The 25,593-nt window shown below is 43.5% G+C and overlaps 1 protein-coding gene across 25 annotated transcripts in view; it reads left to right on the top strand.

Annotated features, from left to right (window-relative positions):
- The window catches only part of LOC119785202 (receptor-type tyrosine-protein phosphatase F-like), a 271,065-nt gene that overhangs the window by 165,067 nt on the left and 80,405 nt on the right, over nt 1-25,593 (top strand). For 14 of the 25 annotated variants that reach the window (XM_038287677.1, XM_038287674.1, XM_038287678.1 and 11 more), the window contains 6 exons: nt 3,542-3,652; nt 8,915-8,926; nt 13,532-13,801; nt 21,132-21,713; nt 22,757-22,890; nt 23,359-23,503. In XM_038287677.1, coding sequence (XP_038143605.1) covers nt 3,542-3,652; nt 8,915-8,926; nt 13,532-13,801; nt 21,132-21,713; nt 22,757-22,890; nt 23,359-23,503 — 1,254 coding nt within the window. The remainder of the gene's footprint in view (nt 1-3,541; nt 3,653-8,914; nt 8,927-13,531; nt 13,802-21,131; nt 21,714-22,756; nt 22,891-23,358; nt 23,504-25,593) is intronic. The other 11 variants (XM_038287694.1, XM_038287693.1, XM_038287698.1 and 8 more) reach the window with 1 other exon arrangement.

Below are 25,593 nucleotides of genomic sequence, written 5' to 3'. Positions count from 1 at the left end.
ATTAGTATGCAGGTTCACATCAGTGCTGAACCAGACGCCGATGAGCTCAGCAATCCGAACAAACACCTTGGAGGGATGTGTTGTCATGAGATCTAAAGTCGTATACCCAACATGTCACTGCCCCGCCCCTGTTTCACTTCTGTTGTCTTGGTGTTGTCTTGCAATGAAACTCCTATGGTTGGTGAACCAGTTTGTTACATTCATCTCATAATGCATGATGTAAAAGATGCATTGTATTCTGTTGTCATTTTACAAACTGCATGGTGGTACGCCGCCTTTTGTGGTAGCGCCATGCTGCTTTGGAGATTCAATCCCTTTTATCACCTAACTACATATAATCTGTTCAGAGAACTTGCTTTTTCTGTCTTTCTATTAATTTCTTTTTATTGTTATATTAATTTTTTTTGGTGCAGGTAAGTTCACTGCTGCTTTTCCTAATTTTACAAGTAACTTGTTTCGTCCGTCCTCCATTTGCAAGTCAATAACAGTTCTAAGTTATTTGGGTGTGGATCAGGAGTCAGGAAAAACCCACCCTTATACAGGTCTGTGGGTTCTTTTACATTTTGAAACATGTTGGCTTTCATTCAGATGCCTCCAACAACTTGGATTTGTGAATACAAATCAAATCCACCTGGCAGAGGAGATCCTCCCTTTGTCAATCATTTTCTCATTGTGGGCTACACATCCAGTTGTTTCATCACAGTTTATGTAGTTTATTTAGTCTTCTGCACATTTAGAAAGGTTGCATCATCCATCCATCCATTCATCCCTCATTCATCCATTCATCCATCTATCCATCCATCCATTCATGAATCTATCCATCCAGCCATTAATGTATCCATCCATTCATTCCTCATCCATCCATCCATCCATCCATCCATCCATCCATCCATCCATCCATCCATCCATCCATCCATCCATCCATCCATCCGGTCTGTGATTTTTGAAGGTTCCATATTCAAAGCCTGGTCACTATTGAAATATCTTCCAGAGTCGATTCCTCCTAACTACCATAAAACTACCACATACTATAATTAACTTGAAGATTCCTAATAATCCTGGATATTGTGGTCCAGAAAACTGTGGAATCTATTGAAACAATAGTCAACTAATTTAGTAATTGATTAATCATTAACTGGAGTATTAAGAATCTAAAACTATTCTTTAGTTAACAGATCAACCCACTAACAGTAGTAATTATGACAAGTTTTTTTGTTTGTAAAAAAATATATATAACATTTTGCATTTAAGATTAAAAACATTTAATCTGTCAATATGCTTTATCGAGAACTCCTCATGAGTTTCACCTGGTTTAATTTTGTAAAAAGTCTTCTTTAAGAAACCTTTTCCTACATAATTATTAATCGATTAAAGGAAAAAAAAATTGACAGATTAATAATCGTTAGTTGCAGCCCTAGTGGAATCCTGTTTACTTCTAGTAAAGTAGCATCAATTTTTTGCTAAATTCATGTTTCTATGATGGGAGATTTGAAGAACTGCATTAGGTGTCCTCGTTAACATGCTGAAGACTTCCAATGGTATTGAGGTCTGAACTGCTTGGTGACTGTCCATGTAACACCAAAATCCCACATCCTCCTCAACCGCCCCGCTCTGCACCACTCCGCTGCACTCCTGACCGCCTGCGCAAAACAAAGCCTACAGCCTCTGCTGCCCTCCTGTCTTGCTCCGCTCCGACTCCCTCACTTGCGATTTTACTATTAAATTCATAGGAGAAAAACATGTGGAAATAAACCATTCATTTAATATGACATGTTGGAAAAAAAATCCCCATCAGCATATGTGCAGTTTCCACCCAAATATTATCTTTTTTGGTTCATTTTATGGGATACAAAATTGGTTTGTATGAATTATGTTTGTCCTCTACTACCAAAATCAGCATGTCTTCATCCATTTCTGCAATAAGAAGTTTGTTTTGAAGTCGTTAGATGTGTTCTTGGAAGTTTTGACTGAATTTAATTAAAGTTATAAACTTCGTGGTATAAAAAAAAATATTTTGATCGAGATGAAAAATCTGCTTCCTGGTATATTCAAGTACCAATAGTTTGCTTCCATTAATTTAATTATACGCTCTTAGTTTTGGGGAATATATAAGAATTATACTCTTAATTTCTTGTTAGCAATCTGTCACTAACAACAAATTGGTGCACTCGCACCAAACAGGGAAAAAACGTATCTTATCGACATTCTTTTACCTGTTTGGTGCGAGTGCAATTGCGGATCTTGACCTGGCCAAAATAGCTGTATTTTCACAGTGACAGACGAAGAAGACGTACGTGATGATGTGCGGAGGAGTAATGGCGGATGTGTAACAGTTCTCATTTATTAACATGACCGATAAGTTCTCCACACAACGTTCGTGAGCGGGGCGGAGCACTGACGGGGTATGTGGAACCTGGGGTTAAGAAAGTGCTGCCTTTTGCACCATCTCACCCACCAGTATTCTGATGTGGAATGACATGGAGTAAAGAGAAGTCCATATTGACTTGACCTGCAGTTATTTCCCCTTTTGTGATGATCCCAAGCTTTATTGTTCAAGTTTTTCTAGTTTCTAACAAATAAAAAGATGCTTGCCAGGATTCTTGCCAATCCTTCCATGTTTCATTCTGGTAATCTTTAGTATATATTCTTACCACAGTCTTGCTGGAAGATTTTTTCACCACTATCTTCTCACATTTAAACAATGTGTTGAACAGGCCTTTGAACATTTCAGTAGTTTTGACAAACCCACATTAAGCATTGGTTTAACAGCAGGGTGCCATCTGAAGTGTAGTAGTCACTGCGCTGCACTCCCTAAGGGAGATGTGATTACTTTCTTGGACAGGTTGTTAAGAATCAGCATACTTTAAAGATGGGAAGTTCCTCTTCAGGTTTAAAGTACTACTAATCTGCTCAAAAGACAGCTACATCACATTCAGGTTTTCATTTGCCATTCTTAAGCTGCTTGTCCATATCTTCTAGCTTAATACTTCTTGGCACCGATCAGATTGTCACATACAGCAACTGCCACAATTATTGGCACCCATGTGAAAATCTGTATATTATATAGAGGTAACATGATTTCACTCTGAGAAAAAAATGCTGTAGTTATCAAACCTTAAGCTTTGTTGATTTAATTTTACCCTTTCATTGCAAGTTGTTGGTGTTGACCAAATGCAAGGGGTATATTTTAAAGCTTTTTACATGCTTTTTCCACTGGTGCCAATGAATGTGGAGGGACATTCACAGTAAGTCCATGACATAAAGAGCTGCTCAGGCAGTGATGGTTTTGACACATTTAAACCAACCCTCAGACACGCTCTGATTTCATTTTTAACACGACTAGGCAAAAATATTCAATAAACTGCTTTGACTAAACTCTACTTGTTTGTGTTGCATTCTTGTAAAACCCTGTCCATCATGTCTGAGTGTGAACTAGGTCAGTCTAAATGACCTTGGGCTGTCTATTGAATACAAATATTTAAATATGTGCATTGGTTCTGCCATCTGTCCAGAAGGCTAAACTTGTTAATCCTCTGTGTAGGAGCTCTGCAAATTGAGAACAGCGAGATGTCGGACCAGGGGAAATATGAATGTGTAGCCATGAACAGCGCCGGGACCCGGTACTCTGCACCTGCCAATCTCTACGTCAGAGGTAAATATGCATGTTTCCAACCCTTCAGATTTTTTTATTAATGGATTTTCTGCTTGATCAAATAATTAGAAGTAAAAAAAAAAAATCCCAGCTTGTCTTTTATTTTTGTTAAACATAATTGTTACATTTCTAAAAAAAAAAATGGAATATCATACACAGATAACTAGGATATATGCAAATGAAACAAATCATTGCCAACTTTTGGAATGAGTAGATTACTTTGAATCTATGACAACATAAAGTAAGTATTTCAGGAATAAAAATATCTCAGAAAATATGACATTTGTCTGTCAAGAAATGATTACAAAGCCATTTTCTCGGCTTTAGGACTGTGAATATTCACAGAGAAAACATAGAACAGTGGCAAACCTTACCAGGAATGTCCAGTCCTCTAAAATGACTCCCAAAATCAAATGATGGCTCATCCAGGAGGTTTACAAAAAGCTGATAAAATCTTTAGAAAAATGAAGGTTTGTAGAATTCTTTGCTCTTTTGAGACCCAGATAAAGTGCCTTAATTTATGTTACTATAAGTTATTTATTTCTGTCTAAAACTCCTGAAGGAAAACTCCTGCCAATGAGTTAACAATCATTTGCTCAAAAGATAGCCATAAACCTGCATTACAGTCGGCTACAGCGTTTATTGACTACTGCCTTGATGTTACCAACTAGTGTTTGAGCCAGGTCAATAATTTGTAACAATCAAGTTATTTGACCAAATGTTCTTATAGGTGGACTACCCCAATTTTTGATAGACACCCAATACTGATGGGGGTATTTACCCAGACCATGGTATAAAAGGGTTTTAGGGAGAGTAGCTTGTCTGATAGAACCAGTTGGCTTTTAATAGATTTTTTAAAAGATGATTTTTGGGTTTTCCTAGGCAAATTAAATTGTGAAATCCGAAACATTTAAGAAAGACAAAAAATGAATCGGACAAGAAAAACTGAAATGAGGACAAATGCATTTTTTCTCAGAGCTCTTATGTATTTCTTTTAATCTGCATTGTATCCTGTGGGAAACACTTGGATTTCCTTTCACTGTGCTGCAGCGTCCAACATTCCCTCCCTTTCTTACGTCCATTTCTGCATTTGTGTCTGTCTTTACCACACTTTCGTAATTTCTTCTATTTCAATGAACTCAACTAACCTCAGCCTCCAGTTTGGCTGCAAACTCAACCAGGTGCAGCCCCAGAGAAAACAGCTGCATTGAAATCGTTTCCTCCGCTGGCACTGACGCAGGGCCTCCTTTCTTTTTTTTTTATCAACTGTATCGAAAGGGGCCATTATTCCCCTCAGCTCAAACCCGGAGCTTCTAAAGACGAGGAAGGGAGTCTTGGGTTTCCAGAGTTTGTTTATGCTGTAACGTCTCCGTGAGCAGACTAATGCATGTGCAGGATTGTGCCCATGTGGGAAAAAGCTGCTATAGGGGGAGTGAGTAGTGGAGGTCAGCCCCTGTGGATAACACCAGCATGGCTGATGTAGCCTACAAGAAACACAATAACGGCTCCAGTTGTTAGTGTGTGAAAGTGTCACGGTAAAAAAAGGGACACGCTCGGCTATCATTTTATAATTTTGTTAAAAGTGTACAGTACATGAGCGTGCAGCCTTTTTAATGGATGAGTAAGTCTTTTGTGTCTTTTTTCTGTTATCAAGATGAAGTAAATTACCGTTTGCTGTGTCCCATATACCACAGAAAAAGAAAAACATAATTTTGTTTCTCCTATTTTCTCTGATGGGCAGACACATAAAACTTTTCCTCTGAATCTAAGATCTAAGGTCATCAAGGGATCACATCTGCAGATGAAACATCACTAAAAAGTTCAGAGCTTTTATGTAAACAGAAGTAGAAGGTAGTCAGCCATAGCAAAGGAAAGGAAGGAAAGTCTTGGCTATTAATCAGTACATGTCTGTCACAGGTGCAGAACCCCCACCCCCTACCCCACCACAGGTAATTACAGTAGTTGTGTGGTGTGGCGCCAGCAGGACTTGGGGGCCCTTCTGCTCCTAACAACACCCAGGTAGCTGTCAACCTACTGGCCCTAACACCCACCGTTTTTTTCTGCCTGCCTCACCACACCAGAGGGGAGATAGAAATCAAACCAACCGTAACCTTTTAGACTTGTTCTCGACTGGAATGGAGAACAAAGGCTTCAGCCATGTTTTCACTCCGTCTTTGTTACCTGTGCAGGAGTGGGGGAGAAGAGACCCGAGGCAGCGCACTCCCTCTGCTGCTAGATTGGGTTTAAAACATGAGTGATCTAAAACAAATGGCCTCTGACACGCCTGTCTTCCTCTCCTGTTTTTTTTTTTTGGAGGAGGGGGGCGTTTTTAAAGCTTTTTTTAAAGGTTTTCGGATTTAGCTATAGTACATAAAACCACACTCTTTAAGGTGTTTTTTTTTTTGTGTGTGTGTCTTTGTTGTTTGAACCAAAGGTGTTTTACAAGTTTTAGAAACTTTCTCACATTTTGCAGTTATTTCCCTTTAATTTAATTGATAAATGGAGTCTACATTGTGTTTCTTTACTAGCTTTACCCTGAACACAACATGCCCTGTGTAAAGCATGGTTGTGGCAGCATCATACAGTAGGGAGGCTTTTCTTCTATAGAGGCAGGACAACAAGATGTTTCAGCTTGAAGTCTTTCACTGGATTCTTTCACCATTTCAAAACTTCTTGGAGTGTGTTGATGTCTCTCGCAGGTTTTTTTTGTCACTAATAGAACTTGGTCCATCTATTCTTTCTCTACCTAAGAAAAGTACCCCCTGTGTATGATGCTGCCACCGCTGTATTTTATGCTATAAATAGCATATCTAGGGTGAAGTGCAGTGATGGTTTTATGCCACATGGAGCAGTTTCCATGCGGCTCAAAATCTTTGTTCTTTTATGGACGGGTTTACAAACAGATACTTACATTTTGATGCTTCTACCACCATAATTTTTCATAATCTCATATTAAAGACTGTGTAAAGAGAATTCCCTCATTTTCTTCTAAACATTATAAATGTCATAAATATTTTTCTTCTACTCGTGTAAAAAGTCTCTCAACCTTTCATGATTGCGCTGTGGCACTAGAGTTAAAAATGTCTGTGCTTCAGGATTTTTTTGGGTGTGTCTTAAAATGTGGCATCATACTGTCATGTGGTTTCCTTCAACATATAAAAACGAACAGCCGACTATGTATTAGCTCCTTGTCAGACACTTCTAGGAAGTAAAAAAAAAAAAAACTACTAGTGACAAAACTAAAAAGTTTTTCCTATCTTGTTTGAGACTTGATCGTGATAATGTGAAAACAATGATTGCTCTGACTTTACCATCTTCAGCGAACAGTTAGTGAGCTAACTAAATGAAGCTACATGAATTAAAATTTAAATATAATTTTTTTTAAGTGTATTTTTTTTCTTTAAAACCTTTCCAGTGAATTGAAATAGCGTGTGAGCAATGTTTCAGATGCCATAGTGGACATGCCCCCAGTGTATCTTAGTAATTTAAGACCTAATTTTATATGCTTAGTTGAATGCTTCAGGTTTAATCTTTCAAATTCGATGAGGAATTAATAAAACCTGTTTTTGTAGTGTGACAAACTGAGAACTCACATTTAATTCTACTTTACATGGTCTTTAATTAAGTGTTCATCGTAGAGCCTCCAAGGAAGAGTTGAGAGCCTGGAAATTGGCTCCAATCAGCCAACAGCTTTGTATTTTGGGTTGGTTTTACTTGTAAGATAAAATATAAAATCTCAAAGACTATAATTGCTGCTTTTGTCAGGTAACCATAACCCATTACTTTACTACATCATTTTACTGCTTAAAAGCGATGCGACTGATTTAATAATCATAAAACAAATAAATTCACAAATTAGGTATTTTGCATTAACATTTTAATTTGTTTGTAAATTACATGAATCGAGCAATTGGTTTAATCCAAGTTTGCCATTGTGAAACAATAGTTTGGTCTTTTTTTTAAGGTGCCTAGTTGTAATCAAGAACAGCAGGAGGACCTGAACCACACAAACACACATCTGTTTTTTTTTTTTCTTCCGCTCTCTGTCACCACCTGATCTGATTCCTTTCTGCAGGTACACAAACACTCCGCCTGCACCACCAACACCACCCTTGTCTTGACATTTTAGAGCCACCTGAGAGTAATGTCCTCATATTAGCGTGTTGGAGGAGGGGGGAGGATGAAGTGACTGCTCACGGATTGTTTTTCCCTATGTCTTTGTATCAATTTACAGTATGTCCTTTCCCTCATTATCCATATTAAGGACTGTGACCATGTTTGAAGGTGTGCAGCTGTGGGTCCCTCTCTGTGACCCTCCTCTAAAAAAGGACGACTCCATCAACATGGACCGAGGCGCACAGCGTGCTGTGATCGTGCTTGAGCGCTCATTTGTCAAGCGTTTATCCCACAACGGAGGAGGGATGTCAGCTTCTGTCTGCTGGCACTCTTTCATATATCCATGTGACATGTCAATATGTCACTGAGGATAAAGTGCTGCAGCTGGGTTTTTTCTTCAGCAAATATCCCCATGCTGTTTCATGTGTGAGTGTGTGTGTGTCAAGGAAGGAAACTTGGAATATGATTAGTTTGGGTCAGATTTATTGGAGGGAGAAATTCTGTTTTTAAGCAAAGGTTCATCATGAAATATGTATGACACAATGCTTGTTCAAAGAACAGGCTTTATCTCTTACGTAAAGGGTTAAAAATAAAGATTTGGTTTCTCTCCTTGATGCTAATTGCATCCTTACCATTACATGTTTATCCTTTCAAATTGTTCCCATTTTGTGAAGTTAAAGCCACATACATCTATGGGTTTTGTTGGGATTCTAACCAATAGACCTCGACAAAATAGTGCATATTTCCGAAATGGAAGATGAATGAAATAGAATTTTTTTGCTCTGGATTTGTTTAGGGGTGTTAGTAAGGGGGCGCAAAATAAAAAAAAAGTACTTTATACTTTTTTTATTTCATTTTTCTAACAAAAAAAAATTGGTTATCCCTTTTCTTTCACTTCACAATCATGCACTATTTTGTGAGCTTGCCACAAATGAATGGAATTGTGTTTGTGGTGACATGAAAAAAACTTGAAAAGTTTAAAAAGTTTGCAAGACCCCTTTCTCTTGCAACACTCTGTTTCTTTGCTTTGTTTCTGTGTCACTAAGCTTCCCTGTCTTCATAAACACCTGTTTTACTGTGTCCTCCTCTTCACTGTCCGTCTCATTCCATTGGTCACCTTCATCAAATCACTTCACCTGCAAACAGAACCACGTGAAGGTTGGTCATTTTCACTTTATGTCCCTTCCCTCTAATTTAGAGAAACGTCCACTCCCTCCCACCATCCAACCATCCCTCCCTCCTCCCACCCCTACCTACCTCCTGTGGTGAAAACACAGATATCCCTTTCCCCCAGAGATGAATACATTATTAATAGCTCTCCCTAATCCTCCACAGTGTAATTGTGTATTGTTGTCTACGTATTTGCATTGATCCCTCAACAGCTCTTGCATGCTTTCCACTGCCACTCCTCCTGACTGTTTCAATTAGTCTTTCCAAAACATATAAAGGAGTCCCCAAGCAGTTAGCTTAAGTCATTATTAGATCTCTGTTGTATTAGCATTCTTCCTCACTGCACCCATGTTGTCCTGTTAACTGCATCCACCAACAGCTACAGCAGCTTTCAGTGTCAGACTTTCCATCCGCCTGTGTACGGCCATCAGAGGTGTGTGATGGATTACTTGGGTATTCAGGTGGCAACCGGATTTGTCAGGTATTTAGGCAGCAACACCCCGGCTCTCCCACTGAGGGACATGGGTGTTGGAGCTGACAAAGTCTTTCTCGGGGGATTATGTCTGTTTTACCGGCTTTCTCCAGGAGACTGAAGGATGTCATGGTCACATTTTTGACTAATGAAAGACTAAAACATTGTCCAGTTGAATTGTGATTTCCTGGTACAGGTGTAGTGGTACATCCAGCTTATGAGATTCTGTTCAATGCGACTAGAAATAATTAAAGCAATATGTTAAGGGAAAAATAAAAAAGGCCAGTTTTTAAAGAATTTTAATGAGATTTAAAGAAACTCTAGCTGATTAAGCGCATCCTTACACAATATGTACAGTAAATTACCCTTTTCATTGATATAATAAAAGGCACATGAAGTTTGGTATGTTATAAAAAACTAATTGCAGTACAATTAGCACAATGAGTCTCCTGCATATAGTACCATACATGCCAATTTATGTCTGTTTACCGTTGCCATGCAACACAACATGGTTACCCCATTATAAGGTCATTTTAGGGTTCTCCAGTTTAGCATAGATGAGTCAAAATATCAAAGGGTTTGTCCTTGAAACACTTAAAAAACTGAAGCACAGGTCTTTAGTCTGACTGTATTTTCACAGGAAGTTCTAAAGCAGTCAGCATGGTTAAAGGATAACAGTTAGCTGGTTACAATATTCTCACGGTGCCCACAATGATATAACCTGGATGGTTTAAAATTATTTGACCTGGAATAAACTCTGTTACTTTTTTACTCCTGTTTTATAGTCCTTTTTTATATGGTTTTACCCAGTTTGAGTTAAGAGTAGTAAATAACTTGCTTCCAGGAAAAGAACTGGAAGGGAAGTTCCGAGGCGCAGCTGCCTTCAGAGGGCCTAACTTCCTTATTTAACACAGTTTCAAGACATTTTGTTACAATAGAGTCCTTATAGGCGCTATTTATAGGGGATTTTAAGACTTGTGATCCACAATGTAACAGGCGAAAAGATTAAAAAATGCTTGTTTCTATGTTCCAAAAGCTGTGTACAGTGTAGAATAATACTGTTAATCAAAATTAAGTCAAAGTATTTTAAACTTTAACTAAAGGCTTACAAAGAGCTAAAATGAATTGCAAATGAAAACTTTAACCTTGTTAGCTACCGGTTTACTGTTTGCATGGTTTTAATGGTGCTGACAAATTGCTTGTATCTTATCTGTCGGTGTCTCTCTTTTTTCAGCTGAGCTTCCAAAATGCTACTAGATAAATAATTTAAAAAGAGAAGAGTTGACTCAACTCTGTCAATAAGGCAAGGCAAGTCAATAACTACTTCCTGGCCTCAAAATCTTTAAACCTGGTGGATATAATATCTTACTCTCCAAATCATTTGACCCAAGAAATTCACATTAATAGACTTCTCTTTGACAAGACATCATAGGGGATTTTAAGCTTGTGAGATCTAGTGCCACAGGTTCTTTTTGCATCTCTAATTACAGGCAATTTTATGCCATTTCTTTTATCTTGCAACAAATTGAACTTAGCTGTGCGAACAGTACCATTCACTTTATTCAGGGCAGAGGTGGATCTTAAAATAGTTCTCCTTGTGTACCATTTGCACATCTCTGCCTCACAAACGGCTGACTTGTAGAATATTTAAGAATGTGCATCCAGGGTGCTGACAAGGGAATGATCCGCCATCATTGCTGCCCAGAGACGCTGCTGCCAGGAAGACTTGGAGCCTGCTGACTCCGTGCCAGTTTGTGCCAGATATTGATTGACTGAACAGGTTCTGCTATCCTTGGGCACTTTGTCAGGGCAGTTAAATTTATAGGTACCCAAGCAAGCAAGCAGTCAGAGGGAGACAGGGCTTATTTTGTGGTTTCGATAGAGTCCCGGAGCCCATCTCTACAATCCTCTTTCGACAGGAGAGAGGCTCCAGGGGAATCGATAACAATTACCTGCCCTCTAGTCATTTTGTTCCACAGCACCTCTCCAAACTTAACCGTGCGCCATGAATTATTCACAACATTAAGTGTTCAATATACACTAGCCCCCATTGACTGACTGCTCATAGTACTCTTAAGTCTATGGAATCACAACAGAATAACTGCTACTTTGAGCTTAATGGATGTATAGTTTTATATTTGGCCTACATACCCCTGCTTGTTCTGAGAATTAGCAGCACTTAAAAAAGAAACAGGGACTGTTAAGACACGCGTGGCTTTCAACAGGAATTTTAAAGCGCTCAAGAAAAGTGCCTTAGTTGTCAAACTGATAGAGATTATAAACAGCATCAACACCAAAGGGTGTTGCTGTTACTGCAGCCTGGTTGTAGCCTGGGTGTCGTGCGTTTACTGATTGGAACAAGATAGGATTTTTGTGTTTTACCAACCGGCAATCACCTGTCAGGGCTGAGCAAGCTGAAACTCAGCCAGGCGTTTTTTCACTGGGTCCCTAGTTCTGTCCTAAACCTCCCTCTGGCTCCCACGCGTGCTCCAGTTCAGACTAACATCCTTGTCCTGTGTCCTCTCTAGTAGCAGAACTATCCAGTCGTTAGATGGAGAAAATCAGCTTTAGCTGCTACTGTTAGAAAATCTGTGACAGAAACTCACAAAGCCAAACAGCCAAACTGTTCCATGGCTCAGTCTTGGAATATTAATTATTTTTTGATACAGAGCCAAGTAGTTTCATCCCAAATGAATCTGTTGATTAAAACAGCAGAAAGTCTGCACGCAGAAGCTCAATTATTATGGGAAAATTCAGATGAATGTGAACCTGGTTTCCACCCCCCCACTTATTACGGCGCGGTCCAGAGAACCAGCCCTTTTCCCTGACTGGAATCTCAAAAGGTGCTTTTGTGTTTTTCCATTTCACCACATAATGAGGGGAATAACAAGCACGGCTGTAACAACGTTCCGGTTCAAATTAGATCCGGTAGGGGGGGAGTGAAGGGTTTCGCCGGTGTGGGGGAGAAGCTGGAGGGGGAGCCATATTTGAAAATCCATTTTCATGTAGACCTGAGCATAAGAGCAATTACAGTCAAGAGCTTTTTTTCTGAGACAGAGATATGCTTTCGTGTTATAGGGGAGACAAGCAGTGTGAATTCTGCAGGGAGAGTATTTTGGTTTTATTTTGCTGTTAGTGTCTTGAACAGCAGAAGTAGAATAGGAATAATAGGTTCTCAGCGGGAATTTAAATGTTTGGCGAAGCTTCACTTTCCTCATAGTGGAGGGTTAGAAAAGTTAGTGCCTCTAACTCTTAGACTGAGTGCACACTACAGGAACATGTCATAAATTGAACAGGTGTGACACTAATAGATGTTCACACAGTGTTGACAGTTTCTTTTTCCTCCACAGTGTCACATGAATAACTTTCTTACCAAAAGTTCCCAGAAAGATATGTAAAATGTTTAAATATGGGAGACGCTTGGTATGCATTCTCATGGGGACAGAAAGTCATATGTTAATGGGGGCTGCCCGTTTAGACTGAACTAGCTTTTCAGAATGCCGTGAACCCTCTGAATTGGTGTTTGCCTTGTCCCAGGCGACGTCAACGGTCCCTTCTTGTATCCATGGGAACCTCTATTTAATGTCAGCCTATCTGCATATCAGAACTCCTCAAAGAGTGAGAAAACGACAGAGGAAAAGAGCTGAAGGAGCCAGAGAGAAAGAGAAAGAGAGAGAGACAGAAAGAGAGAGAGGGAGGAGGAATCAAACAATAGCATCTCCACAGGGTCCCTCAATGATGCAACTCTCACTACTTTTGACACCTTGACAAAAGAGGTCCGGACATAGTCTTCTGCAAAACTGGACTATTTTGGTAATATTCTCTTTTTGTGGGAAAGGGGGTAGAGAAAAAGATAAAAGAAAAACACGCCCTGAAAGATTTCTTGGTTATATCCAGAGCCATTTTGTGACAATCCCTTTATTCCCTTTGTGCTTGCCTGCACATTTGGACAAAAGCGATCAGCTCCTCCTTTCTTTCAGCCTCTCTGAGATAGTTTTTTTTTTAATCCTTTGTGATGTGGCATGAGGAAAGAACATTCATGAGCTCACACAAGGAAGGATTGTATTCACCTTGCATACCCTTACACTCACTTCCTTTTCTCCTTTTCTTCCTCCTCTCAGTGCGAAGAGTTCCTCCTAGATTCTCTATTCCACCCACCAACCAAGAGGTGATGCCAGGTGGCAGTGTCAACCTGACATGCGTGGCGGTTGGCTCACCCATGCCCTTTGTTAAGTGGACCATGGGTCAGTTGGAGCTGACCAAGGAGGAGGAGTTGCCACTGGGCCGCAACGTGCTGGAGGTTACCAATATCCGAGAGTCAGCCAACTACACATGCGTGGCCATGTCTTCTTTGGGCGTGATTGACGCCACAGCACAGGTTATTGTCAAAGGTAAGTTACAGGTTCTTTTAACTGAGAAAAATAATATGGATATGAGTTCCCCATTCATTTAAATAACGCTTTGCAAATGTAAGCTTCTTTCACTTTTCTTTTGTAACATTTGAACCCCAAACTGATCCAGAATCAGCTGTGCTGAAGCAGGGAAACCTCTAAAACCTGCAGGACAGTGGCCATCGAGGACCAACTGTGGGCATGCCTGGTGTAAAACAAAGGCAAATCCTGTTTACTCTTATACTCCTCTGTTAGTTGCCAAATGGAGTCCGCATATTAGGCCTCAGAGGGCTGTTGAAGAATGTTAGGGGTCAAAGAACGTCATGAAGTCCAAAGGACACAGTAGGCAGGGAGTAATCAGGGAAGGCCTCTTTTCAAGATTTAAGTATCTCATGGATCAACCCACTACTGTATTATTCAGGCTTGTACTCTTCCTTTTTTCACATTCAAAACTGTGAATACCCTTAAAAGGCACTATATATAGTAAATGAAACCAATGAAAATCACCTCAGATGCCCTTTGAAAGTAATTTCACAGATTCAAAAGTTACCATTTTAAAAATATCAAAGGTTCGGAGTTTCACCGTCAATGCATTGATCTCTGTGGCTTGTATATTTCTCTCTGCCCGCAATCTACATCTAAGTCTGTACGTGACTTTAAGGAGGTGTTGTCTACCTATCAGGGCCTCTGGTATCAGTATTTGTCTGTATTGATTTGGCTTTCCACTCAAGCTGATCGATACACAAAATGTCACAGTCATTAGAGGGACCACAGCTATGCTGGCCCATTTGCTCAAGGAGGCCCTGATGCAGAGCCCCCGTTTGGCTTGCATTTGCAACAATAGCAGCACTCCTGAAATCTTGGATTGTCAGTAATCATTAGGCTATCTATTTAACAAAATCGTGGCTTTACTTGAAGGTTTGTTGTCCGCTTTGGGCTAATTGCTGCTGACAGTATAATAGGGGATGACTTGCAATGAGCCCAGTCCTGTTAGTGTGACGTGAGCTGTAATGGGCTTTTTATCTGCTCTTTAGGGGTGTTTTATAAACAAACATCACAGGTGAAATCTTTTCCTGGAATTACTTGAAAAGTCCATAATTAATTCACATTTCCTGCACCATGTGGAAAAATCAAGAATATGTTCTTATTTTTATTGATTTGAACATTTATCAGTGATTATTATCTATGAGAAGCCTAATTTGATGAGGCATTTAAAAAAAACTCATCATTAAAACACAATTTTTTTTCCAGATTCTGGACAAGTTCAAATCCAGATTTAAACTAAGCTATAATTAAAATGCCAAACAAATAACTTCAACTGCCTATATTTCCAATCCAAATTATATAACGTACACTTTAATCACTTGATTTACTCTAGAAAGTGGAAGGATTTCATCAGTGAAGCAGCCAAATAAGATGGATAATGACCTTTCGAACCCAGTATTTTTCTTTTCTCAATTTTTTTCTCACCCTCAGTGTTCTAGAATATTCCATTTAGGACCAATTTGTTTAAATATCTATTAAGAAATGTGTTTTTTTTATTTTTATTTTGACTTTTCAGGTCTTAAAACAAGAATGCTATTAGAAAGGGACATCAATCATTCAGAAGGGAATATACATGTTTTCCTAAAGACAATATTATATATATATATATATATATATATATATATATATATATATATATATATATATATATATATATATATATATATATATATATATATATATATATATAAACATGTTAGAAAGAAAAAGATGACATTACTTAAGAATTTACTACTTGTATTAAAAATGTCATTCTGTTATGGAAATAGGATCCATATATTCCACAAAACCTGACAAAAACATGTATACTCTAATTAGCATTAGCAATATTTGACTAAAAGTTAATAGGAGTTACTGTGGAGGGCCTAAAGGCACCATATACACTGTTTATGATCCTAAAGCTTCAAATGTGCAGAAACCTCGGTTTGAAGCGTGTTTGGATGACTGTTTTTTTTTTTTTTTTTTTTTTTTTTTACAGTGTCCTGTCTGGCAAGGTGGCAATAAGAATAATTGTCTTGATGCCAAAAGGAGCCCAACAGATTTTACTTTCACAAGTGTAGCGGTATCGCAATTGCCATACCGCTCCACTTGTTTCATGTATATAAATTGCTTTATTATAATTATGCAGGGAGTTTTACAGTTCATATGGACACTGCAATGTAAGTAGAGCAGAAAAACAGAAGAAGAAGAAGGAAAAAGAAAAAGAAAAAAACAGGACAAAAGATGAAAGAAAGAGGAGATAGGAAGGAGACAATGACAAAACATTTTCAGTCTGCTTCAACACCTGTAATGAGATGGAGAAAAAAAAAGAAAAAAAAGAAAAAAGAACAGCACAACCAAAAAACATGGTACGAGATATACAATAAAGCAAACACCTTGAAACTATCACTAAAGTAATATTATTAAGTCTGACATGTACTCTGTGTTACCTGAAGATATGAATGTGGGGTTTCTGTTTGGAAGTGAATCTCTAAGTACCTGAAGCCTAGCACCTGTAGTTGTTTGTGAGGGTGAACTTGTGCATGTAAAGTTTTAACCATAGAAAAAAATGCTCAATAGTGGTTGTGGAGAGCCGGAGAGGCACACCCCCCAGAGCACTGAGTCCAGCGCCGGGAGACCCAAAGCCCCAGGCGCCCAAGGGGACCCCAGAAGCGAAGGCACCAAGGCGGGGCCAGCCCCGGAAATCAGACCCCACCAAGGCAGGAGGAGAGACAGCCACGAGGAAGCCCCCCAGCCACCGCCATGCCGGCGCCCCGGGGAGCCGCGGGGACGAGTCCGCGGGCCCCGCCGGCAGCCGGCCACCCCGAAGTAGGGCCGGGCGCCGAACACCAGCCCCCCCACGGCGCCGACCGAAACGCCCCAGCCCCACAGAGCACCGAAACACGCCCCGCACCAAGCCCCGGCGACCGGCCGCAACACCCACCGCGACCGCACCACCCAGGAAAACACTAAGACGGCCCCGCCCCCGGCCGGGGCCCATGCGCATCCGCCGCGAACCGGCCACGAGCGCCGCGGGACCCCCCCCAAAACGCCCCCCCGGCCAAAAGCGCAGCCCCACCCCACCAAGACCAATGCCAACAGCGCGCAACGAAACACACCGCGCACAGAATCAGCCCGAGAGCAGAAAAGCCGCCCGGCGCAAAACCGCAAGAGGAGCAGACCGCAGCCGGCGCAACCACCCCCCCCAGCAGCCCGAGGGGCAGCACAAAGCCAGAGCGGAGCGAACCGCGCCGCCCCCCCCACCGGACGATGCCAAAGCAGCCCAGCCACGTCCGCCACCCCCCCCGCAGCCCGCACCAGGCCCCGACACGCGGCCAGAGCAGCTCCGCCGCCCCGGCCCCCCACCACGCGCCGGTCATAGCTACCCCAGGCCCACACCCGCCCTGCAGCCCCACCCGCCGCGATCAGTGGGAACAGAGCAGCCCCGCCATGCCTCCAGGAGGGAAAACCCACCCGAATACCCAGCCAGCGCAGCCAGCCCGCCCAGACCGGCCCCCCAACACTACCCCCGCCGGAGCCGCCCGGACCCCCACACACCAGCGGCGCGCCGCCAGCAGGACCCCCACCCAGCAGGCCCGCCTGCCCCCCGAGAAAACAGACATGCCAAACCCCCCAAAGAAAAAAAGAGAAGAAAAAAAAAAAAAAAAAAAAAAAAGGGGCCCCCACAATGCGACAGCGGACACCAGACACCGACCCGCCCGCAACCGCTCCCCCCCACCGAGGAAGAGAAAAAAAAAAAGGAAAAAAAAAACAAAAAAAAAAAAAAAACAAATAAATAGGTAAATAAATAAATTAATTAATAATTACAATTAAAATAAATAGGCAAGAGGAGAAGTGCGAGCGGAAAAACCGGAGCCCAAAACAGGACCCAAGACCCGCACCCCACCATGCCGCGCAGCTCCCCCCCTCCCCGAACCGATACCACAGAACCGGCATAGGAAAGAAACACCGCCCAGGAACCGGCATCGTAGCGAAGGCACCGGCACCGACCCCGAAAATCCCCGAACAACACCCAGCCCCACCCCGAAGCGGATCCAGTCCCAGGCCCCAGGGATCCGAGGCCCCAAGGGCACCCCACCCCCAGACAGGAGCCCCAGCAAAGCCCCGGCCGGCCGGGGCCAGCGGAGAGGCCGCCAGGAATGAGCGGCTCTCGGCTACATGTGTGGCCGAGTGATGGAGCAGGCAGAGGGAGGATTTCGGGGATGGGGAGCAAAGGACTGGGGTGCCTGCTGCACTCCCAGGGGGCCAGCTCCCCCGCTGACTCCAATAGGCACCCCCGTTCCCCGAGAGCCCCCCCAGAGAAGGGGGCCCCACCAGTTTCACCACCATAGCCCGGGGGCATGGGACCGGCAGCAGGACCCACCAGCCAGCCGGGCACGGAGCCGACTCCACCACCCCCCCCCCGTCCTGTCCATCCAAAAAAATAATAATAATAAAAAAAATAAATAAATAAATAAGTAGATAAATAAATAAAATTAAAAAAAATAAATAAATAAATAAATTAAATAAAAAAAAATAATAAAAAAAAAAAAATAATAAAAAAAAAAATAAATAAATAAAAAAATATAAAAGGAAGATAAGAAAAAAAATAATAATAATAAATAAATAAATGAATAAGGGAAGGGACAATCCCAGCCGGCCAGCCAACGCGCAACACGCAGAGCCCCCACCCCGGACGAAGCCCCACCAGGGGGCAGCACGGACCAGGACCAAGACAGGGAGCCAGACCCAAAGCCCTTCAAAGATCTTCTTCCCTCTATCACCACCCCCCCTCCGGAGATGTAATCCCTCCCCTACAATAACAATCAAGCTACTCACCACACAAGCGACAGAAGACATCCAGGCCGAGATCATACCTACTCCCCCTCCCTCCCCTTCCCCCACTTACAGAGTGCAAACCCGTGAGGGGGTAAGCACTTGCCATAGGTGTTAATGTCCATGCCCCCCCCAGCCCAGCAGGCCCCGAGGCACCCCGGCACACCAGAGGCCGTGGCAGCAGGGACAGACAGCCAGGCGTACACCGGCCCAGAACCCAAGCAGCACTCCCCACAGAACCCGAACCCCCAAACCCCCACCGGGGACCCCGCCCAAGGGCAATGCGCCCCAGGGATCCCAGGCCCAAGGAGCCACCCCAGACCCACCCCGCAGTAGGGCCGGGCAATGCCCAAAAACCCCCGGCACCGGCGCCAGCACCCCCACCCCGACCCCGGCCCCCGAACGACTCCCCCCAACACCGGTCCCACAGCACCAATCCGAAGAAGAAGAAAGCCACACAACACAGCTAAGCGCAAATCCCGAGCCCCACTCCAAGCCCCGATCCCCCCGCCCACACACCCCCTCCCACACAAAAAACAAACAAAAACAAAAACAAAAAAATTATAATATTCTCCCCCTCACCGGAGAAGAACGGCCGCAAACAAGCCAGTGCCCAACACCCACCGCCACACCACGAGGACCCCTCCACCCAGATGCTCCTCCCCAGAAAAGTCAACATGCCTGCCCTCCCAGGAGACAGGCAAGCCCGCCGAACAGGAATCCCCCCGGCAGCGCACCGCCGGCATGCGGGGGCCCGAGCAGCCCCAACAGAAACAACACCGGAAGGCCTACAAGGACGAACCGACGGCACCAACCAAGCCCCCAGGCGGACTCCCCCACCCAAAAACACAACGAAACAACCCCGCCCCCTCCGACCACAGCAAACACAGCCGCAAGGCAAAGCAAAGGACAGAGCAGCCCCACCCGGCGCACGCCAGAGCAGCAAGGCCGCCCCAGCCGCCAGAAGCCGGCACAAGCAGCAAAAAGAAAGCAGCAGACGCGACCCCACCACCCCCGCCGCGCCCGGCGCGAAAGCAGCACGACCCACCCCGCTCCGGCCCCGCACCGCCCACAGGCCGCCGAGAGGAGGACGGCCACGCCGGCCACGGCCCGTCCCCCCCCCCGCCGCCAAACACCGAGCAACCCTCCACTCCCAAGCCGCGCACGATGCACCGCACCACGCGTCACCGGCACCCGCCCCAACAGAGCGAAGCCACACCCCGACCCGGGGGCACTCCAAAGGGACCCCCGACGCCCGCAACCCGCCCACAACAGACACACACGAACCCCGGCCACAGGCGCGACCACCCACGCCCCCCCCGGACGACGCAACCACGGCAAGCACCACGGCCAACCACCGAAACCCGGCACCGGAAGACGAGGCACGCCCCGACGCCCCGCAGAGCAGAAGCACCCCGGCCAGCACCACAAAAGAACCGATGCCCGGCGCCCAGCCCCACCCAGCAGCAGCACAGCCACCAGGCCAGTAGCCCACGTCCGCCACCACGGAACCCCCCAAGAGCACCGCACGCGGCCGCCGCAGGACCCCCCCGCGGCGCCCCAGACCCCGCCCCGACGGGGGCAACAGTCCCCCGGGCCAGACCCGCCAGGCACCCCGCTCCGAGCACCCCCCCGAGGCCCCAGGACCCAAGGACCCCCGAACTAGCCCCCGCGCCCCACAAGACGTACCCCATAGCCCCCCACTACACTAAGTGATGGAGCCGATCAAGGGAGCCCAGAGAGATCGGTCTGATGGGGATGCAGATGCTGTCTCAAGATTAATATGATCCAACAACAGATCTCTGTACTGATTGATGTTGAGTTTATCCTTACTCTTCCAATTCATGAGGATAGTTTTCTTTGCGATACATAATGCAGTGAATGCCAAGCAAACCGATTTTTTTCCCATAGAGCTTCCCTCAAAGTCACCCAGCAAGCAAACTGAAGGGGAAATTAGGATTTTACAACAAAACCTGACAAAAACATGTATACTCTAATTAGCATTAGCAATATTTGACTAAAAGTTAATAGGAGTTACTGTGGAGGGCCTAAAGGCACCATATACACTGTTTATGATCCTAAAGCTTCAAATGTGCAGAAACCTCGGTTTGAAGCGTGTTTGGATGACTGTTTTGTAATCACCTCCAGCTGCTTCCACTCCTAATGCTGGCAAGATAACCAATGCTCTGCTTATACCAAACACCATGATTACTGATGATGGTAATAATTTCACCGTTTTTAGCTGTATTTGAAATACTGTGATGTTGGATTGTAGGTAAAATATATATAATTTTCAATGAACTTAAAATGGTTGTTTAGCAACATCCCTATCAGTAAAATCCATTCCTTTATAGCTGGAAATGAAAACGACCATTTTATGCCCAATTAAGCCTGATGTCTCTGAACTGCTAAACACAAAAAAATGTTAATTAATTTTATATATTTGTTTTGATTTGCTTCTCCTCCCCAGCCTTACCGAAGCCCCCCACCTCCCTCACCGTGACAGAAACCACCGCCACCAGTGTGACTCTCACATGGGATTCTGGAAACCCAGAACCTGTTTCCTACTACATGATCCAATACCGAGCCAAATCCTCGGACAACGGCTTCCAAGAGGTAGAGGGAGTGGCGACAACCCGCTACAGCATCGGTGGCCTCAGTCCCTACTCAGAGTACGAGTTCCGAGTCATGGCCGTGAACAACATTGGCCGTGGCCCACCCAGCGACCCTGTGGAAACGCGTACCGGTGAGCAGGCGCCCTCATCGCCGCCCCTCCACGTCCAGGCCCGCATGCTAAGCGCCAGCACGATGCTGGTCCAGTGGGAGCCTCCGGAGGAGCCAAACGGACAGATAAGAGGTTACCGGGTGTACTACAGCTCTGACATGACGGCCCCGCTCAGTGCATGGCAGAAACACAACACGGATGACAGCAGCCTGACAACCATCTCAGGGCTGACGCCTGAAATCACCTACAGCCTCAGGGTGCTGGGCTTCACCTCCGTAGGTGACGGACCACCCTCTGACATCCTGCAAGTCAAAACACAGCAGGGAGGTGAGCATCCAGATGGTGTGAGAAGTTCCTCATGTGTGTAAACACCAGGAATGCATTGTTAGTGGAAGGCTGACTTTATCTGACTGTGTTTGTCAAACAGCATAAAAACCCATGTATGTCTTAGAGATGCAGGCATTGAACTTATCGTCCACCAGAGAGATTTAACTTGATGTTCTTTCCTTAGCTCTTGCACCACTTCACATTTTCTAACCATGTTTTGTACTGCATTGGAATTTTATTGGATAGACCAACATAAAGGCCGCAGGTTGCAGGTTATCTACAGAATGATAGAAAAAAATATTTAAAGCTAAGAGGATTAAAACAATGAAACTCATGGTACCTCTAGAGGAGCTCCAGAGAACCACAACTCAGGTGGAGATGATATTAACAGTACGGCTATCAGTAATATGCAAATCAAATATGGCTTACTTGAAAACTGTAAATGTTGTATAAGTAAAATAATTTCACTAATTGAAACTAACTTTTTTATTCTAGAAAGATTTAGGCAAACAGAAGAAAGGAGGAAATGCTTTAAAAAATGAAACCAAAGCTTATTTTATCACAATTAATCCACTTCTACCTTGAAACATGGCGATGAAAGCATATTAGTGTTGGGTTGATTTGGTAAGCAGAGAGAGAGAGCAGGTGTAGGTTGGTACAAGATTGATAAATATGCAACAGTATTGGAAAAGATTAAAGCATGCGGCCAGAACAGGTAAAAGCTGGTTCATGTGTCAGAGTGACCAAGGTTGATTGAATTTACCTGGCAAGAATGAAAAAAATAAGTGCTTTTAATTCAGTTTGAACTGTTTTGACAAGAAAATCTCTAAATGTGCAAAATTGATGGACACATAAAGGTTATGATGGGTTTTTACCCAGGGGGCAGCACACATCACCTCTCTCAGGATCAAAACAGAACTAATAGAGACAAGTTAGGTTTTCTTCAATTTTTGATAAAGATGTTTAATTTTATGACATAAGATCCCAACAAAGGGCCATGAAAATATACTCTAAAATACGTCTTCTCTCCTGCTCTGTACCAGTTCCTGCTCAGCCGTCCAGCTTCGAGGCGGAAGCGGAGCTCGACAGTCGGATCTCACTGTCTTGGCTGTGGCCGGTACAAGACCAAATCACCAAGTATGAGCTGCAGTACTGGGAGGCCGGCTCCGATAGCAAGGTTTGAACATGAACACATGCACTTCAGGCTGTTTCATGGCATGATTTCCTCTTCTGTACAGTGGCTCAGGTAGTTCTCGCTGCTGCTGGACTCATTATTTAACAGTGGAGCTTCACACAGTTGCTCTTTATGATGCAACTCTCTGAAGGTAGAAAATCAGCTGAGGCTGTGCTGCTGCAGTAATGGAGTCAGCTCCTCAGATGACGAGAAAGACCAAATCTGAACACAATCAGCCATGTTTCTCACTTCTGTTATGACCATTTGTTAGACTTGTTTGGACTGCACCAGTGGGAGAACAACTTGTTTTTTTAACTCCCCCTTTTGGCACCCATCTGTGACGGTTTGCATTTTAGGGGAAGATTATATCATGTTGTTATTGCACAGCGCATGAACAGACTCGTGTTTTACCATCTCTTTTTTTTAATGATTGTTTTTATTATTTTGTCTCTCCTTATCTAATCCCAACAGAAACATGTGACGTTCAACCCGGCGGGCTCCTACGCTGTGGATGGTCTAAAGCCGGACACTTTGTACTATTTCTCCCTGGCAGCCCGCTCCGAAACAGGTCTGGGTGTCTACACCCAGCCCATCCAGGCCCGCACTGCTCAGTCCAGTAAGTGCTTCCTTGTTCTTTTCCCCACTCTGTCTTTTCTGCTTGTTAGCCACTAACCCAGTGATTTCAGATAGTCCCCTCCAGGCGGCTGAGGCAGGTTCAGGCCCTTCCCCTCAGTGAGGGAGAGAGAGTGAGGGGCAAATGTGAGTTTTATAGACCTTAAAACAGAGAGTGTGAGCAACTTGAATGTCAAATCAATCAGAGAGCAGCATATAATGCTGACGGTGCAGTCATCCCAGTCAGCTTCCACCTCCCCCCCCTCCGTCACCAGCACTAACCCTCCTGTCCGTCTAGCAGAGGGCAGGCCCTGTGTCAAAGGTACGTTTAATGTGTTTGTTCCCAGTGTTGTGAGCTGTGCTGTGTTGCTTTGCGTCATATCATTATGTGCTCTCAAAGTGCCAGCAATCAAAATGTCACTCCTTTTATTTGTTTTATTATTTGCTATGCAGGCACAACGCTAACACCAACCTTCCCCTAGAAGGGTTGTGTTTACTGCATGCTTCTAATCCTCATAACCTTGAGAGAAAACAAAAAAGATCCTCATTATTGGTTATTGTGATTGTTTAAGTTGCAGTGTTTTTTTATTTTATTTAAAACTATTCATGTCATTTGGACTTCTTTTCTTTTCATCCAATGCCACCAACCTCTATGTGTTTTATTGGGATTTTATGTGACAGAAAAGCGAGAAGTAATCAATATTTGTGAAGTAAAAAATATATATATTTTTCAAAACAATTGAATAAGCAGAAAAATGGACTGTGCATTAGTTCTTAGACCCTCACATTCAACACTCTTCAGTTTTCGACTATTGCTGCAATTGCAGCAAAGCATTTGGGGTGTGTACAGCCAGCTTTACACATCCACAGATTGAATGTTTAGCATATTTAAGATTGGAAGGAAAGCTTCAAGTAACAGATTCTCATTGTTTTTTAGTTCTTGTCTGGGCTTTGATTGGGGCATTGTAACCCAGGATGTTGTGATTAAGCTCATTCAGCTCTTGGTGTATATTAAGTGTTGTCCTGCTGCAGGTTGACGTCAGACCCAGTTTCAACTCTTCTGCAGCTTTTTGAAGACAGCAACACCACAGCTTGATCAATATATTGTGCATCTCTAATTTATTCAGATAAAGAATCTGACACACACTGTTTGTTTATCCTGACCTCTGTAGGTGGCCGGCTGGGGATCAGTGCGCTGGGGGCCAGATACAGATGTGCACACCATTTTTAGGGTTTAGTTTAAAACAAAATCCAAAACTAGACATTATTTTGTTTCTATTTTAAATTATGCAGCACCTTGTGTTGTCCATTCACATAATATCCCAATAAATCAAATGTAACCTTTAAATTTAAAACTTTACTAAAAGCACTGTGCAAGTGGGAACATGAAGTTTTTGGAGTCATATGAGGTGATTTCCAAAGCTAACTGAGTGCAGTGGACCAAAAAGGACACATCACCCTGTTGGAAACAAACACAGAGACGTTACAAAGCTGAGTTTGTTCCTTCACAAAAGATGGACGCCAGCCGAGCAAAGAGTCCAGCTTTCGGGGAGCAAACAAACCCAGCAGCGGACATGTTTAATTGTGGAATGTGATCAAAATGTGGTAATTAATGGAAGTTAATCATGGAGGTAGCGTCAATTAGCAGCAGCTGATTCACACCATTTAAAATCTATGCTCCTCTTGCATACAAAGGATAGAAGCTGGACTGTTGAGTAGTGCTGGAAGCATTGAAAGGATCTTAGAGATGGTGAGCCTTGGGCTACAGCAAATGTATAACAGTGCTGTAAAAGCAGTTTCTTGTATATGGAAGTAACTCAAGGAGAAAGAGGTAGGCTGTAAGAAGGGATGAACAATATATCAGCATCAGCCGATGTTGGTCATTTTTAAGCACATTGGTATCGGTCAGATTTGTCAAAATGGGTTGATGTCAACAACTGATGTTTATTTTCATGTTGTTACTGAAGGAGAAGGAGAGGCTCGGCCATGCAGCGTTTGATCGGGTGACAGTAGTTAGGATGCAGCGCAGCGTTCTTTATATTAACTAAAGCAAGGAAGCAATGTCAGCCTGTGGCTGATCTTCCATATATACAA

This window comes from Cyprinodon tularosa, unplaced genomic scaffold, assembly GCF_016077235.1.
Source record: "Cyprinodon tularosa strain WSP-4 unplaced genomic scaffold, ASM1607723v1 ctg243, whole genome shotgun sequence".
In the NCBI taxonomy this organism is placed as follows: domain Eukaryota; kingdom Metazoa; phylum Chordata; class Actinopteri; order Cyprinodontiformes; family Cyprinodontidae; genus Cyprinodon; species Cyprinodon tularosa.
This window is presented reverse-complemented; position numbering and strand designations above follow the sequence as displayed.